The sequence below is a fragment of the Schistocerca nitens genome, chromosome 4, assembly GCF_023898315.1.
Source record: "Schistocerca nitens isolate TAMUIC-IGC-003100 chromosome 4, iqSchNite1.1, whole genome shotgun sequence".
NCBI classification, from domain to species: Eukaryota; Metazoa; Arthropoda; class Insecta; order Orthoptera; family Acrididae; genus Schistocerca; species Schistocerca nitens.
Genome location: NC_064617.1, coordinates 603,037,218 through 603,055,788, shown reverse-complemented (window position 1 = coordinate 603,055,788; position 18,571 = coordinate 603,037,218). Strand labels below are relative to the sequence as shown.

At 39.8% G+C, this 18,571-nt stretch overlaps 1 protein-coding gene across 3 annotated transcripts in view; it reads right to left on the bottom strand.

Annotated features, from left to right (window-relative positions):
• LOC126251347 (histone deacetylase HDAC1) overlaps positions 1-18,571 on the bottom strand; it is a 181,403-nt gene that overhangs the window by 13,205 nt on the left and 149,627 nt on the right. The window contains exon 10 of one of the 3 annotated variants that reach the window (XM_049951718.1): positions 3,761-4,955. The exons of 1 other annotated variant lie outside the window; for it this stretch is intronic. In XM_049951718.1, the coding sequence (XP_049807675.1) occupies positions 4,885-4,955 (71 nt within the window). In that variant the 3' untranslated portion in view covers positions 3,761-4,884. Of the gene's footprint in view, positions 1-3,760; positions 4,956-18,571 lie in introns of those variants that run through there. One more of the 3 variants, XM_049951719.1, reaches the window with a different exon arrangement.

Here is an 18,571-nt window from a genome sequence, read left to right as displayed (position 1 = left end):
TGACTATAGGAATATACAAGATGATGGAGATAAAATTTCTAGTTGGTGTGATGAATGGCAAGTTGCTCAAAATGTAGAAAAATGTATGTTAATGCTGATCAGTTGGGAAAAACAGCCCCATATTGTTTGAATACAGCATTAGAAGGGTGCATCTTGACATAGTCACAACAGCACTGAAGTAATTCAGAGGTGTGCTGATATATTTGATACTCGAGTGTTACAGAGATGCTTCATGAAATTAAATGGGAATCTCTGGAGGGACAACTGTTCTTTACGCAGAACACTAATGAGAAAATTTAGGGAACCGGCATTTGAAACTGACTGCAGAACAATCTGCTGCTACTAAAATACATTTCACATATGGACTACAGATGTAATATGATAGAAATTAGGGCTCATATGGAGGCATATAGACAGTCCTTTTCCTTCACTCTATTAGAGAGCAGAACAGGAAAGGAAATGACATCTTGGGTTGTCAGGTGTTCTGCCGGATATCAGCGTCATTCTTGCACAATATTTCAGTAACGTAGCTTGTAACCTTCATCAGGTACGACCTGAGACTGCTCCTCGTGTGGACCTGGTCCAGTATTTATTTCTGTAGCCTTGCCCTATACGGCGGTTGCAGGCGTTCCCTCTGCGGCATGCGCCCACCAGACCTGCTCCTGGGTGTTCCATCTAAGGCCTGGCGCGTTTGGAGTTCTGTATGGGTTGCCAGGTGTTCTTCCTGCGGTCCTCTCCCACTCACTGCGATCTTCTGGAGTGTCGCTGTTCCGTTTTCGGTCCGCTGCGGTTCTGGGTGTTCCCTCTGCGGTCCGCGTCAGTCAGACCCACTCTCAGATGGTCCATCTTTGGTCCAGAGAGCCTGGCATTCTGTCTGGGGATTGTTTTCTATATCCACACCTTCAGTTCTTCTATTCATGGAGTGCTGCAGCTGTCCCCATTGCTCCTTTAACAATTGCAGAGCAGGATCCCAGGCTCTGCTTAGCTGGTACCCCACGTCACGGTTCATGAGATTATCAATTACTTTTATCTCTATCGATTCCCTTATAACACTGTCCCAAAATCTGGGTTTCATCATAATTGATGGCATGATCTGGTTCTAGACAGTGTTCAGCAATGGCTCATTTCATCACCTGTCTTAATCCGGTGTGCCTTCGATGTTCTTTGCACCTGATATCCACTGTTCTTGTCGTCTGGCCAATGTAGGACATCCCACATTGACAAGGTATTTTGTAAATGTCTGGTGTTCGTAACCCCAGGTCACCTTTAACATTTCCCACCAGTCCCTCGATCTTGCTGATGGACAGAAAACACACTTGATGTTGTGTTTACGGAGGATCCTACTAATTCTGGCAGAAATAAAACCAACATAGAGCAGATATTCCATCTTCTTTGCTTATCTTTCAAGTACTTGGTCATTGCATATGTAGGTGCCCCGATATTACTGACAATTGGGCATAGGGGCAAGCCCTCCATGTGTATTTTAGGCAAACCATATAGTCTATGTGGTACTGGTGCTTTTTCCCCGTAGTTGTCTGAGGATCTTATCAGGCATCCCCATCTCCTTCAGAAGAGCCCTGGTCTACTTGTTCACCTTGTCAGTGGGGTCACACTCCAAGGTTCTATATGAACGGTCCCTCAGAAGATGGCATATTTTCTCATTGTAATCCACCCGCTGCAAAATGACTTTAGAATTCCCCTTGTCTGCCGGCAGTACTACAATACTGTTGTCTCCCCGGAGTTTCTTGAGGGCACGCAGGCGCGGACCGCAGAGGGAATGCCTACAAATACCGGTGGAGGGGGAAGGCCACCGACATAAATACTGGACCAGGTCCATTCGAGGAGCAGTCTCAGGTCACACCTGATGAAGGTCACAAGCTACGTTACCGAAATATCATGCAAGAACGACACTGATATCAGGCAGAACACCCAACAACCCAAGATGTCATTACATTGCCAGGAAAGCCTGACGAGTTACAGAAAAGGAAATGACTGATACTGATACAGGGTACCCTTTGCCATCCATTACACAGTGGCTTGCGGAGTATGAATGTAGAGGTAGATGTATTCCAACTCAAGAGCTTAGCTCCATTTCAAGACAGAGTTCAGGTCGCAGCAATCAGTCCATTGAAAACCTCAGAAGTATTCTGACAAAAGCTTGCACTACAAACTTAATGTTAGCCCCTATGCCTTCTTTAACCTGTAAAAAAATGCACTTTGTCTTTCTACATTTTAATGCAACTGAAGTGAAGGAAATGCTCCTCATAACTTTCAAAAGAACATCATGGGAAACCTTATGTATTTACACTTTTTCCTGGGCCCAACACACAAAATAAATTAATCCACTGTACCAAACAGTATGGAATGGCTTTCATGTAGAGAAAAAGCAGAGGACTTCAGATGAAATCTTCTGGAATATCCTTTTTAATTTCTTTATTCTGTGACATGGTAACCATATTCCTTAATATAAATCCTCTTTTCAGCTAAGACGGAGTGCTGTATCTTAAATATCATAAAGAGTAATGTCTCTGACAACATTGTAATTTATGCTATCTAACCACATGTTAGAACATGGTTGGTGAATGCATTAGCACCAGTTGTAGTGCCTTTCTGAAATCCATTGACCACCTTAAAATGTTTTATTTTTCACATTCTGTTACACCTTTCTTCTGCATTTTCCCTTTGTCTCAACATGTGCACTTTCTTGCAGCTTAGTTTCTCTCCGATCTGTAGTGTATAGACAACTGAATTATTTTAACTTAGTTTCCTATTTCCTGCTTTTATATGGCTAATAACATTTATTTTAAACATTCCCGAAGCTATAAAAAACAACAATGTATAGATTTTTTTTAAATTTTTTTTTTTTTTTTTATCCTACAGGTGTTCTTGATGAAACTGAAAGTTTACATGTACCTGTTATTTCAGAAATGCTGTCATTTTCTCTTTAACAATATTTCAGCAACCTCCCTAGTTATCTTCATTAGATATTGATCGAAAATTTTGTTGCTTGCTGTTTGGACTCCAACCAAACTGTGTTTGACAGTGGTTGGAGTGCAAACAGCTAGCAATGGAAGTTGTGTGCAACACCTGAGCCCTGCCAGAAAGGTTGTCGAAATGTCATGTAAGCAGAAAATGACAAATCAGCTGTATACCCAGAGACCTGGATATCATATTTAAGTTTTCCTGGTGAATTGCATTTATCATACTTGAAATGAAAGTAGGAGGGGGGGCAAGTTAATGCACTACAAAACATTCTTAATTTTATGAACTAGCCAGACATATTTGACATATCCAATAGCCACTATCTTACAAGAAGATTAAAAGGAAATATTCTAAAACAACAACACATCAAGTGAGAGAATAGGTGGAAGAGTCTAATGAAATTATTGTGCTAGTGTACTATAGAAAATTCACATGACAGACTGTTGTATAATATACATTTCACTTCTTTATACAGAGGAGGCCGGACTAGTTACACTGTCTGTGCAGTTCTTCATAAACCATATTTTGGTGTATACTTGATCATAAATAATTTATGAGCATTATTACGTCATTTTCTGGACACTTACCTTGAACTTAGTTAGATCCCTATAAACATAAGCAACTGGTATCAAATACATATCAGCCTAAAGGCATCGTCCATACTCCAAAAGAAATCATTTAGTTGCTGTTAACCTGCTTAATTGTGGCTGTTCATATTTTATGTAACACTGTTCTGACAAAATTAATGGAAAAGGTAAAATAAATATGACAAGTGGAGTATGAATCTGATAAAACAATTTATTTGTATCTATTCTAAATTTATATAAATAAGTAAGATAATTTATGGTTAAAACTTCATCTGAACTGTACATTGATATTCCTACTTACAAAGTCAGTCAAACAGACAAGAAAAGTGGTTCCAAAACAACTTGGTTTGTTCCAAAACCACTTAAAATGGCAGTCTGTAATACAGTTTATCCAACAGATAGAAAAGACAAAAATCTGTGTGAATCAGACACCAACTACAGAAGCAAATATTTACATCTTTTTATCAAAAATATCTATTAGCTTAAGTTGGATCACAATGTATCAAACAAAAATAAATGCAAGATCTATTACTTCCAAACACTGGATCCCAGTTTCATGTCTTTCATGACGAGAAACAAATACAAGAAAACAAAAATGACACCAGAGCAAATATATCATCCTGACCTTAAAATAATGTGAAGATATAAAATCCTCAATAAAAATTTATTTCTACCAGTTTTCACACAAAAGCTATTTAAAATAAGACACTTTTCAGAGTACTGTCTAATCCACACTTTAAAAAAATTCTTAATATGAATTACCATAGTCAAAACAGATTTGTCGTATCAAAAAATAAGCCTAATTCAAAATTCAAATAAGTTGCAAAAATTCATGAGAAGATAGTGACGTACTGAAATTGATTTGCATTCATAATCAACTTCTTATGAGGGCACTGGGAAGTCAAATGAGAAGTTTTACTGTGTAGGCAATGAAAAGTAGATTTAAAGTTCTTTTCTATAGCATATTTCATTTTGGCAACTGTCTTTAAAAAACAATCACATCAAAAATGTACAAAATAGTCCTCCATGGAGGATATTGCTGACAGAACACACAACAAAGAAAATGAATCAGTGCAATAAAAGTCTCATGAAATGATGAAAATGATCTTCATGCATCCTGGATTTCAAATGTCACCATACAACACCATTCACTTCAAATAATGCAAAGTGCACACAACTGTAGCAAATCGCCTGATGATATTCTTGTTTAAACTGTGTTAGAGAAAGGTTGATTAAATTAATGTACAACTTTGTACATTATGATTTAGTACATAATTATGAAAGCTACATTTCATTATAGTTTTATCACAAATTATCATGGATTCAGGTTTGACTCTTTCTTTAAGTCATCTGTAATTCCAGATTTGTCATCCTTCTCCACTTCACCTATAATTAAAAAATAAAACAAATGAACCTATAATAAAAACAGCACTGTCACATACATAAAGCTAGCTGTAGAGGAAGATGCTGCTACAAAGAATATGTAAAAAATTCAGAACACTTTCAGATTATCAGCAAAAGTTAAACTAGCTTTCTTTTATAGAACATATTATTGCAGAAGTAACAGAGAGAGAATGTTAAAGTTTGTGTGTAGGTTTTTATGTAGCAAAACAACTTCAAATGCTACAACTGAATGATGTGTATAGTCATTGTTACCATGATGGCAAAACATGCTATTAGTCTAACTTCTGAATACACCCTCATTATTTGTACATTTATGCAAAACCTTAAAAGTATTTTCTTTATGGTACGATTAAAGTCTATAAACCTGAAAATTTTAGTTTCACATTCTGGAAGCAGGCTCCTGGCTATTGACGATATGAAGAAAGAAAACTACTGTACACAGGTCCTCTGAGCAGAAGAAACAGATGTGTGAAAAATGCCGAATATCATCATAGTTCAGCTATCTACTTAGTAATTAACACCCCCCCCCCCCCCCCACACACACACACACACACACTCAATATCACACTCACTCACTTAGGCTCTTTGCCAATGTTATGTTTGGACTGAGTTGTGGCCTCAGCTCAGATGAGTGGAAAGGATGCAGGAGAGGAAACAAACAGGGGTAGATGGGGAGAGGGATAACTGTACATCAATTACACATCACCACCTTGTACTAGAACAACTAAATCAGTTGTGCCGTGATAAGAAAAATATACTTCCTGCAGTCCTTTCTAACTCTTTTAAAGTGTTACAATGCTCACTCAAACAACATTTTGGTACAATATACGAACCACACTTGCCTTCTACTCCTTGCCTTATAGATTATGTGCATGACCTGTCATATTCGGCCCTTCACCATCTATCCTGGTCCTGCCACCAGCACCTCAGAGGGAGAGCTACTTTCAAAACAGTCATAATCCAACTTTGCTGCAACAACTGCTTGGCCATGAAGGAAACACCCCTGTTGTGGTCTTCAGTCTGAAGACTGGTATGATTCAGCTCCCCATGCTACTCTATCCTGTGCGAGCCTCCTCATCTCCAAGTGACTACTGAAACCTAAATCCTTTTTAATCTGCGTAGTGAATTCACAGATCCTTTACATGTAGCTTTGCTTTTCCTTAACCGATCTTCTAAGATAAGTCTTAGGGTCAGTATTGCGTTGTGTGTTCCTACATTTCTCCAGAATCCAAACTGATCTTCAACCAGTTTTTTCCACTCTTCCATAAAGAACTTGTGTTAGTATTTTGCAGCCATAACTTATTAAACTCATTCTTCAGTAAAATTCACACCCATCAGCACCTGCTTTCTTGGGAATTTAATTATTACATTCTTCTTTAAGTGTGAGGGTATTTAAATCTGCTTCGCACATCTTGCATGCCAAGTGGAATACTTTTCTGACTGGCTTTCCAAAGGGTATCAGTATTTCTATGGGAATGTTGCTTCCTCCCAGGGCATTTTTTTTGACTTGGATCTTTCAGTGGTCTATCAAATTCTTCTCACAGTATCACTTCTCCCATCCCATTTCCATCTATGACCTCTGCCCTTTTTATAATATTGTCTTGTACAGTCCCTCTATATACTCCTTCCACAATTCAGATTTCCCTTCTTTATTTAGTACTGGTTTTCCCTCTGAGCTCTTGATATTTATACAGCTGTTTCTAATAGGCCTTGTCTTTTTACTTATTTAATCCTCTGCTACCTCCACTATTTCATCTCTCAAAGCTATCCATTCGTCTTCTACTGTAATTCTTTCCCCTTTTTCAGCCAATCATTGCCTAATGCTCCCTTTGACACTCTCAACAACCTCTGGTTCTTTCACCTTATCCCATGTACTTACTTTCCTACCTTTTTGCTATTTCTTCAATTTTACAATTCATAGCCAATAAATTATGGTCAGAGTCCACATCTGCCCCTGGAAATGTCTTAAAATTTCAAATCTAATTCCGAAACCTTTGTTTAACCTTTATATGATCAATCTGAAGCTTTCTATTGTCTCCAAGTCTCTTCCACATATACAACCTTCTTCCCCGATTCTCAATTACGCTCTGTGCAAGGTTGTACCAGGTAGCTTCCTCTTTCTTTCCTTTTCCCTAGCCCTTAGTCTCTTCATCACACTTAGTGATTTAGTTTTTGATAGCAAGGAATGTTGTGGCAGCAGAAATTCATTGACAGATAAGTAAGGTGTATGGCCCCAAATCAATGCATGACAGAGAATTGCAAGTGGGTGAGCGCTTTCAAGGACAGACAGAAAATGTCCGAGATGCATCATGAACAGGCCGACCACCCGCGATTTCAGAACATATGGTCAAAGCTATGGAAGAAAATACTTGTAAAGACTGGCGATTCACAATTTCAACTTTCTCACTGAAATTTTCAAATGTGGATAGAACAACTTTCAACAAACCGTCTCTTAAAAATTGCAATTTCGCGAACTGTATGCACGGTGGGTACCCAGGCTTCTTACTGACAAACACAAAATGGATCTAATGGCCAGTGCTCTTGAGTTTTTGGATTGATAGCATAAGGAAGGTGATCAATTTTCAAAGGACAGTATCACAGAGGATGAGACTTGAGTTTCTCACATGACCCCAGAGTCTAAATGTCAGTACGTGGAAATGCGTCACACAACATCACCAGCCAAAATTAAGGCAAATCAGACAACCTCAACACACAAGGTTATGGCAACTGTGTGTTGCGATAGACATGGAGTCTAGTTAGTCAAGTTTATGAAGCCAGGGACAACAATAAATGCAGCCACTTACTGCACTGTCCTGGCTGAACTTCAAAGTGCAACACAGAATTAGCGATGTAGTCTTCTGAAGTCAACGCAGACCCCTTCTGCCATGCGCACCCAAAATCTTTTGGATTGGAACAGACTGCCCACCCATTGTACAGTCCAAACATGGTGCCAAGTGACTTTCCCTGGAGTTTCTCAGCATCAAGTGCTTTGCAGAAGACAATGAGATGAAAGAAGTAGTTAAAGACAGGTTATCTATACAGGAAGCAGATGTCTAAGACTTAGAGAAACAAATGCTTATAGAACTTTATCACAAATGTTTAAACAAATGTGGAAACTATGTAGAAAAATAGCGAAACATATAAGGATGTAAATAAAATCAGTTTTTTGAAAAAGTCTGTGATGGTTCATGTTTTACAAGAAATCAGACCTTACTTTATGAACAATCCCTATATATTACACTGTAGGAAATACTGCAACCAGCCACAAGTTTTTTGAAATAATTTTATTGTACCTTTACTTGTTTCAGGCCTGAGCCCATTGTCAAATGGTAGCATTGACTTCCTTACAAGTTTTACATTTGTGTCCTAAAATGTAACCAAGTTTTTGTGATTACTTAGTTTTACACCTGTATATGCTCTATACATCGTACTTACTTTACGAAAATCAAACCTCTGTCTTATAATATGCAAAGGATTGCTTTTCATCAAGTAAATACAATGTACACAGCATATGTAAGTGTAAAACAATGCAATCACAAAAGCTTTGTTATATTTTAGCTCGCAAATGGTAAACCTTTTACAAATTATAAATCACAAAACTTTATTGTATTTTACGATATAAATGTAAAACTTGCAAAGAAATCAACGCTATCATCTGACAATCGACTCAGGCCTGAAACTAGTAATGGTGCAATAAAACCAGTTCAAAATAACTTGTGGATGGCTGCAGTATTTCCTACAGTGTAATTTATGAAAACAGCGCAGGTTTTCTCTAACCAAAATGGATAAAATAACCCTCGTACAATTTTGTTGGATCATACGAATCCTGTGAGGTACTTCCAAATGCAGAGTGCTTTAAGGACTCTTACATTCAAGGCTCTCTGTTGGGGCTGCTGAGCAAGCTCACAATGAACATGAAGCTGTTTACATACAGATCAAAAATTGGTTCAGATTTTACAATCGAAAAAAAAAAAAAAAATGTTTTATCTGATAATTCTTAAAGCACAGTTTCGGTTGTCATTAACATGTTGCCCCAGACTGGAAAAATACCTAGAAACAGAAAACTCACCACATAAAGGGCATTCAAGGGGGCCGTTCACCAAAGAAATAACATTTATTCTAGTAGCAAGATTAGTCAAATTTATAACAATTTCTGTGACAACACTGTTCACACATTCAGAACAATCTTAACATCACTCACTCAGTATTCAAATAAAATTTGGGAAAGTCAAACAATGAAAAGTCCTGGATTGAATGTAACAATATTATTAAAAGAATAGCTGCTACTCACCACAAAGCGGAGTGCAGATAGGCACATCTGGGAAGGGAAGGACTATGTAAACGTGGAAAGAAATCGCTATATTTCTGTTAAAATTACTTTATGACTGACATTTCAGTGAGTCAAGAGGTAGTGATGGAGCATTAGCCTATCACAGCTGTTTCTAGAGCTCCAATATGCTTTCTCTTCTCCCTGCTCTGCAGACAAATGTCTTGGCTTGGAGGGGAACAGGCAGGGCAGGCCACAAGTGTGGGAGGGGAAGTAGCACATAATAAGCAGCGAATTTTTGCATGCCGCATTGGCCCAATATAAAACTATTTTTATGAAAATAAGGCCAAACTATATCTACTGCACCCCCCCCCCTTTTTTTTCCAACCTCCGATCACTTAGTATAGGAGCTACGCAAGCAGCAGAAAGTGGAAATGCACTGTAGGCCACTGCGCAACTCTCGCACTACACACTCCGCCATTGTTAACCTCAAGACATCAGTCTGTGTTGCACTACAGCTACGTAAACATGGCTGCCATCATTGTGGCTCCTGCCAAGTGTGAATTATGAATTGTAATTCCATTTCTGCGAGCAGAAGGGAATACAGCATGAGAAATTCATCGGACAATGAGCCGAGTGTATGGTGATAACTTCATGATTGATGGTGTTGAACATGAATGGTGCCAAAAGTTTAAAGATGGGTGAAATGATGTGCATGATGAAGGGGGCCAAGGACGAAAGTCTGTCATTACAGCCGAACTTGTTGAACGAGTTGACAGAGTGGTTAGAGAAAATTGTAGGTACACCATAACTGCTATGTCTATGGAAATTCCAGAAGGTTCAAGATCTGTCATACACTCTATCGTAACCAAACATTTAGGCCACAAATACGTTTGAGCTTGTCGGGTTCCAAAAATGTTGACGGACACCCACAAATCACTGAATTGCGCCATCTCTGAATTTCCTTGACCATTATCATGATGAAGGAGAGAACTTTTTGAAATAAATTGTTACTGGAGATGAAACTTGGATCCAATACAACACACTGGGAACAAAACGACAATCACAACAAAGGCTGCATCCAAATTCAGCAAACAAACCAAAAAAATTCAAACAAACATTCAACAACAGAAAGGTTATGGCTACCATGTTTAGGACCAAAAAGGTGTGTTGCTTGTAGAGTTTATGCAGCCCAGAGCCACTATCAATACCGTTGCTTATTGTGAAACTTTACGACATTTGCAGAGAGCCATTCAAAACCTGAAGAGGAATGCTGACTCCAGGAACTGTGTTGATTCATGACAATGCTCGTCCACACACTGCTGGCACAACCCAATGGCTCCTTGAACAATTTCAATGGGACATTTTCGATCATCCACCGTACAGTCCGGACCTGGCACCCAGCAACTTTCACCTTTTCCCTGAACTGAAGGCGTGGCTAGGAGGGCAGCACTTTCAAACCAACGAAGATCTTCAAAACAACGTCAATGCCCATTTGACATCATTGGCGCCAACATTTTTTGAAGAGGGTACTGCAAAGCTTGTTCACAGGTGTGATAAATGTCTCAACCTTTTCGGTTATTATTCTGAAAGTAACCATAGTGAACAAAACTTCTGGTAATAAAATAATTGTTTTCTATGAACTTGTCTTTTATTTATTGCCTACCGGAGGTTTAAAAAATGGCTCTCGTATCATATCATTAACTTGCCACTTGCGGTTAGGGATCATAGTTATTATGATGTTTTGAAATTAAGAAACCTACAGCACTTAATTCAGAGAACTCTGAGTAAAAAGTGTGGTTACTTAATGCTTTATGTTCACTGGACTCCAGTTCATGTGTTGCTGTACACGAAATGCAGCCATAATACCGAAATTGCTTTTCAACACTGAGTCCCAGATCTGAATAAAGCTCCTCTGGCAGCCACGCTATGGGTGACCCATGCCCAAGTTGTGCACTGTTTATACTCCTATCATTGTTCTCATGACTTCTTTTCAGGTTTGGAGTGCTATGAACTGGCCTCTGCATGGTGCTGCCATTGTGTGGATGATTCTGAAACTATTTTGTCATTCTCATGGTCAATCCTCATTTGATCAAAACTATTGCATTGACAAGTGTCGCTGTAGTTTCTGCAGGTTTCTCACTGTGCTAACAGTGTGCCGTCCAATAAATATTGGAAAGTTTTTGACCAGTACTGAAGTCAAGAAGCTACTGAATGATCTATTTGAAGACTCTGTTTATGAAGGGGACTTTTTGAAAAGAAATACAGTGATTTTGCTTCTGAATCAGAATCAGTTATGAAAACAATATTATTTCATAATCAACATTCCACTGTTGTACAGAATTTTGCTTGAGAAATCTACTACATTAACTACATTTCCATTGTGTTTTCTGGAGAAATTCCACCTCTAACAGTGAATAATACACTGATACAAAAAATTTAATGTAGAGTAATGATATTTCAGGAATACGTCTGTCCAAGTAAAATATTTAAGTGATTAACACTGCACGATCACAGGTTAATGTAAGCACAACATAAGCCATTGCAAATGTGAAATGCTAGTAAATAAACAACTGGTGTAACATGCATTCACTGTGTTGCACAGTTGCCAGATGTCAGTTTATGGGATTGAGTTCCATGCCTGTTGCACTTGGTCGGTCAATACAGGGATGGTTAATACTGTTTGTGGATGACACTGAGGTTGTCCAAAGACGTCCTATATATGCTTGTTTGGAGGAAGCTCTGGGTGTGATCGAGCAGGCCAAGGCAACATGTCGACACTCTTCAAGGCTTGTGGGGTTACATCATCAGTATGTGTATGAGCATTATCCTGTTGGAAAACACCCCCTGTAATGCTGTTCATGAATGGCATCACAACAGGTCAAATCACCAGACTGACATACAAATTTTCAGTTATGGTGCATTGAATAATCACAGAAGCGTTCCTGCCATCATACGAAATCATACCCCACACCTTAACTCAAGGTGTATGTTCAGTGTACCTAGCATGCAGACAGCTTGGCTGCAGGCTCTCAACTGGCCTCCTAACCAACACATGGCCATCACTGGCACCAAGGTAGAACCACCTTTCATCAGAGAACACAACAGATCTCCACCCTTCCAATGAGCTCTCACTTTACACCACTGAAGTCACACAAATGGCAGTGGCTTGGGGTCAGTGTAATGCATGGTAAAGGGCACCTGATTCAGAGCTGTCCTTGATGTAACCAGTTTGTAACAGTTCTTTGAATCACTGCACTGTCAATTCCTGCTCAAATTGCCGCTGCACATGCAGTATGACGTGCCAGAGCCATATGTCGAACATTATGGTGTTTCCCTCCCGGTAGTGTCTTGTGACCATCAGGAGCCAAGTCTTCTTGCAACTACATAGTCTCATGATCACTGCTGCTAGCAATCATGTTAAGAGTGGTTACATTCCTGCTAAGTCTTTCTGCAATATCACAGGAGGAACATCCAGCAAGTGACGATGAATATAGTCCTCAGGTTTTAGGAAATGGATTGAAATAGCTTCTCTCAACAGGGTGGAAGACTTATCTCTCTCTCACACTGAGTAATAAACAGTTGTTATACTTTTCTTAGAATTCCCTGCAAGGTGTCACAATGTCTTTTAATAAGTCTTACTACACCCAGCTCCAAATATACGCTAATTACTAATGAGAGTATTAAAATTTCCATTATTTTGCATATCACTGACTTTATGTTTGCCACATCTCAATGGGATTATAGTGGAAACTTCCCACATACAACTGTAAATTTGCTGATTTTATTCATTAAGTACAGCAACTCTTGCCACAATATTTTCTAGTCTTCTTAAATAATATGAAATGTTCACCTTCAAAATCGAAAAAGATATAGGAAATGTTGGAAATATGAGGAACAATAACTGTGTACAGACATATTTACCTGTTATGGAAATTTAATTCTACTAGCAGAATTTAAAATTTATATACAGTTTACACACAAGTCACGATCCGGTACCATTAGCCACAATGCACTAATTCAACTGAAGGAGGCTGCGGGGAGGAACAGATTATGGCCTTGAGGTTGGAACCACTCAATTATGTACTATAAGTGGGTTATGGAAAATACTGAAAATCTAAATCTATATGACTAAGTAAGGAAAAACATATCCAAAAACAAAGATGATGTAACTTACCAAACGAAAGTGTTGGTATGTTGATAGACACACTAACAAACACAAACACACACACAAAATTTAAGCTTTCGCAACCCACGGTTGCTTCATCAGGAAAGAGGGAAGGAGAGGGAAAGACGAAAGGATGTGGGTTTGAAGGGAGAGGGTAAGGAGTCATTCCAATCCCGGGAGCGGAAAGACTTACCTTAGGGGGAAAAAGGGACAGTATTCTTAGGAGTAAGATTGAATGTATCAACATTCTTGTAGACAGGCAATCTGCTTCTTCTTGCATATCTTCTCCTCCAGAACGGCATGGCTGTCTGTACTCTGCGGCTGCCTCGAATGGAATAAGTGTGCAGCTGCCTCAGTAGCAGTGACGTAGTAACTGATAACAATGGGCGCGGCAGGAAGTAGCGCCCTGATAAACCGCAATGGCGGCGCCGGATGCGGGGCAATTCTGCGGATCACGCTTAGTTAGAACTATAGCGCGATCCTCCAGCTCTAGCGGCAGCCAGGCGCATGGCTGTGTTCACTTAGCCACTGCAGCTACGTAAGGCGGGTGACCTTGAACGAGCTTCGCCTGGCAGCCGCTAGGGCTCGCGGGATCGCGCTATAGTTCTAACTAAGCGCGATCCGCAGAATTGCCCCACATCCGGCGCCGCCATTGCGGTTTATCAGGGCGCTACATCCTGCTGCGCCCATTGTTATCAGTTACTATGTCACTGCTACTGAGGCAGCTGCACGCTTATTCCATTCGAGGCAGCTTTTGAGTACAGACAGCCATGCCGTTCCGGAGGAGAAGATATGCAAGAAGAAGCAGATTGCCTGTCTACAAGAATGTTGATACATTCAATCTTACTCCTAAGAATACTGCTCAACAGCAGTTATTAGGAGGGCCTATAGTTTTTGTAGGCTGCAAGATTAATTTTTCTTGTACTACTAAAGAAGTAGTTTTTGGTAACTCTTAGTTAACTGTTGCCATAATTAGAGGAGGTGATTCAGCTCTTGGAGGATTGGAGAGTTATAATGAGAGAGATATTATAGCCTTTCGTACATTTGCAATTGGTATTATTCCAAACAAGAATTATGGTACAGCTGTTGTTACAACGGACAAGCCTTTTTCACTGTATACTAAGAACAGGAGGAAGGTTAATGCTAATGAAAGGCTAAATGTATGGCGCGCGCACACACACACACACACACACACACACACACACACACACACACACACACACACACACACACACATATGTGCGGATGGACGTCCATCTGCACATATATAGAGAGTGTGTGCGTGCGTGCGTGTGCGTGTGTGGGCGCGCGCGCGCGCTTCATCAGGAGGTGTATACCTGTCCCTTTTTCCCCCTAAGGTAAGTCTTTCTGCTCCCGGGATTGGAATGACTCCTTACCCTCTCCCTTAAAACCCACATCCTTTCGTCTTTCCCTCTCCTTCCCTCTTTTCTGATGAAGCAACCATGGGTTGCGAAAGCTTGAATTTTGTGTGTGTGTGTTTGTGTTTTTTAGTGTGTCTATCAACATACCAATGCTTTCGTTTGGTAAGTTACATCATCTTTGTTTTTAGATATATTTTTCCCACGTGGAATGTTTCCCTCTATTATATTCATATGACTAACTAGGGAGTTTAATTCTCTCTTTTTTTTAAAAATAAATAAATAAAATTTAATTTCCCATCACTGACAAGATAAGCATAGTGTCTTACCAATGTACTTGGTACAATCTATAATAGGGGCAACATTGACAGGAACTTTGTGGATAGAACAAAAGTCCATCAATCAAATAATACATACGTAAAGAAAACAATGTTACAATTTAAAGAAAGAAGACAGAACAATCTACAGGAATTTTGCAAATTATGTCTTTAGCGTCAATTGGGGTAAATTCCAAAGAAAAGAGTCATGGGGTGAACCCAGATAACTGACAGTAAAGTATAGTAAGTACAATGAACAACAGTAACTACAATCAGACAGTGAACATGGTGACAAACAACTGTGGTTGAAGGAACAAGGCACTGCCTCTAGCGATTATTATAAATCCAAAAAAACTTTTACATTGACTGTAGTTAATCGCCATTTGTATCTTCATACCTGTTGTAGGCCTATTGCGATTCTAAAGCAGTAGACAAGTTACCTCTGGCACTTTCAGAAATTACGGTAATCAACATTGTAGTGGACTGCATGCACACTGAAATCCACATTACTGGGTACTATCTCAATGTTAAAGCAGACGGAGGTATACCATCCAGTTTGGTGCAAAGAGCATCCACTATGGGTGCTCTCCTCCAATCATGGTCCCACGTAAAAAGATGAATACAAATTGTTGGATGACCAACGGTGTCAGCAAACTCAAGAGACAACAAAGGCAAAGACTACACCACATGGCACAAGGAAGTGATTATCTGACCATGTGATACCTTCAGTTTGTGCCTATCTGCAACTCGGCATCTGCGCTATATGGTGAGTAGCAACTATCCTTTTCATAATACTGTCACTATTCAATCATGGATTTTCCACTGTTTGTTCTATGGGGAATTTGTGTGATTAGAGTAGTGAGAGTCTCTGTGGAGGGTTTAATGAGGCAGCAGGAACCACAAACTGCAACAAGCACACTATAGTACTCCTCTCTACACATATCGTACACTGACACAGACTGCCATTACACTTGAAATATGTATGTTGTAAATAGAAACACAAGGTTCACTTTTACACCATTAGTTCAAATTCCACCAGAAGCTTCTTAAATTCATTTAGGCTGCATGGCAGTATAGCTACTATGTGAATAGTTGATGAAAAGCTCTTGGGTTTCAAGCTGGGTGGCTTTGTTAAAATAATGCAATATTTTGATGACTGTCACACTCATCATCTTCTGGTGAAGAGTAATGATATTGTGGATATTGTAATAGTTATACCAGCAGTGCACCCCCTCCACCTAGCTGCAGGCAACCGGGTACTCTCTGGCCCATGAGCAGGGAGGTGGCCTAATTGCAGTATGGGGATAGCAGATGCACCAGAGGCTGTGCTCGAATCTCAATTTGGAAATTCTGGAAGTATCTCACATGTCCAACGGTGCTGGGCATGCTCTCATCATATCACCGCTAGTGCAGGATTACATGCTGCTGATTTAAATTGCTAAACTTCATCCCCACTGACCAGGTTTTCATGCCTCCTTGTTTCTATTGATTCCTTTATAACGTTGTCCAGTAGCTGGTGGCTTGACATAGCACCTAAAAGTCAAATATCTTGCCTTTTTTTATGGTAAGCCCTGCCATCACCAATTTCTCTCCGAGTCGCTGCGGTACATGCCTCACATACCCTCACAGCACTTCGAGATACAGCACTGCGTTTGCCCAATGTATTGGAGCCACATTCACAAGAGAGGCTGTATACCCAAGGTACACTTAGTCCTAGTGGGTCTTTTGCAGAGCCAAGGCACTCTTTCAACTTAAGAAGTTGTCAGAAGACTATTTTTTATGCTGTATTTCTCAAGCAGCCTCACAATTTTGTCCAAGAGTGGCCCCAACTAGAGAAAGAAAGTTAGTCCCTTGTCTTCTTCCTCTTCTTCCCAGTTTATTGCATCTTTCTTCTTGAATGCATTATTAATCGGTGCTTCACTGTACCCATTTTAATGACGACTTCCTTTGGGTGTTTTAGTTCAGGTATGTGGCTTTCCTAGTTGCAGATGAGGTGCGTCCTATGTACCAGAGTGGCTACCACTGTCTGCCATAGCACTGGACAGTGGCAGCTCATTGCACGCAAGTACAGTTCTGTACGGTTCGTATTCCTATACACTGCAGAACCCACCGTACCACATGCCTTCTTTTTCAGGCCCAATGAAGGGAGACAACCATTCTCCTTTATTTACAAACAGAATGCATTGTTCTGATGGCTACTGTTATGGTAGTCCAGAAATTAATCCTACACCTGTCTGCCATGCTCTCACACCACAATAGTATCGTCGACATAGTGAAAGTAGTGCTTGGGTTTTTGGCGAGCACTTTGAAAGGCCATCTCCTCGAAGTGTTCCATGTAGATTTATAATCTCAAGAACCTGTGGGAAGTCCACAGCCACTCCATCCTTCTCTTCATAAAAACTTCCATCGTATCTTAAGCAGGTAGTCAGTCAATGTTCAAAAAGTTTGTCTGTGGCTCAAAATGTTGAGTAAGGATCACCAAGGAGGTTTGAAGAGGCCCTTTTGTGAATAGTGACATAATGTCTAAGCTCATGAGCAGATCATCTCTTTGTAGTTACATGTCCTCAAATACTTTCATGGAATCAGCAGAGTTCTTCTGGTGGTGACTCGTGTGTCCCACAAGGGGTTTAGTAGCATCGCCATATAATTGGCGAGTCCATAATCATGCAAGTTAATGGTGTTGAGTATTGACTGCAAAGGAAACCTCTCCTTGTAAATTCTGCGATGTTCACAAAGGCACTGTGGTGTTACTAGTGCCCTGGAATACAGTCACTTGCTCACTTTCTCTGGCAGATCTGAGCTCTTAAATAGAACCACAGTTTATCCCGTCATTGTCAAGGTTAAATCCTTCTGGAGTTTCTTGTAGGCCAGGTCCTTAATTACCATCTGACTGGTAATACTTTCATCTCTGTCACATTAGGAGACTTGGGTGAGTATTCCCTGCAGAAAGTCCCTAAAATTAGTTTCCATTACATCAAATTTACTTTTACACACTAACTTCATTGTACACATTTTCATTTCTGTGGAAATAGTGGTGTCTTAAAATTTGGAAACAGTCAGGTTCGATTCACATTATCAGACTGCTACAGCCGTACTTTGTACTCAATAACTTCTGCTGTTCTCTGGTAGTCTGGAGGTGACAATAAGCTCTACTGTAGTTGCACTTGCAAGCAACGGTGCTCATACCAAATCACAAGCTTTTGGGTGGAGAATCTTTCTTGCATATCACTTATCCACTCATAGGTACATTTCATCTAGTTTGTGTATGTAACTGCAACGTTCTGCAAGTGGATCTACAGCTTTTTGGCAGTAACAGCTTTCATTCACAGCTGTACAACTGCCATTTAAATTTGTAAGTTTATCTCTGTTTTTTAAAGAAACACAGTGGCATGATGTAAAAACTTACTGGAGCCTATTTTTAGGACCATAACTTCACTGCACTAATAATACTGCACCCTTTGACATTA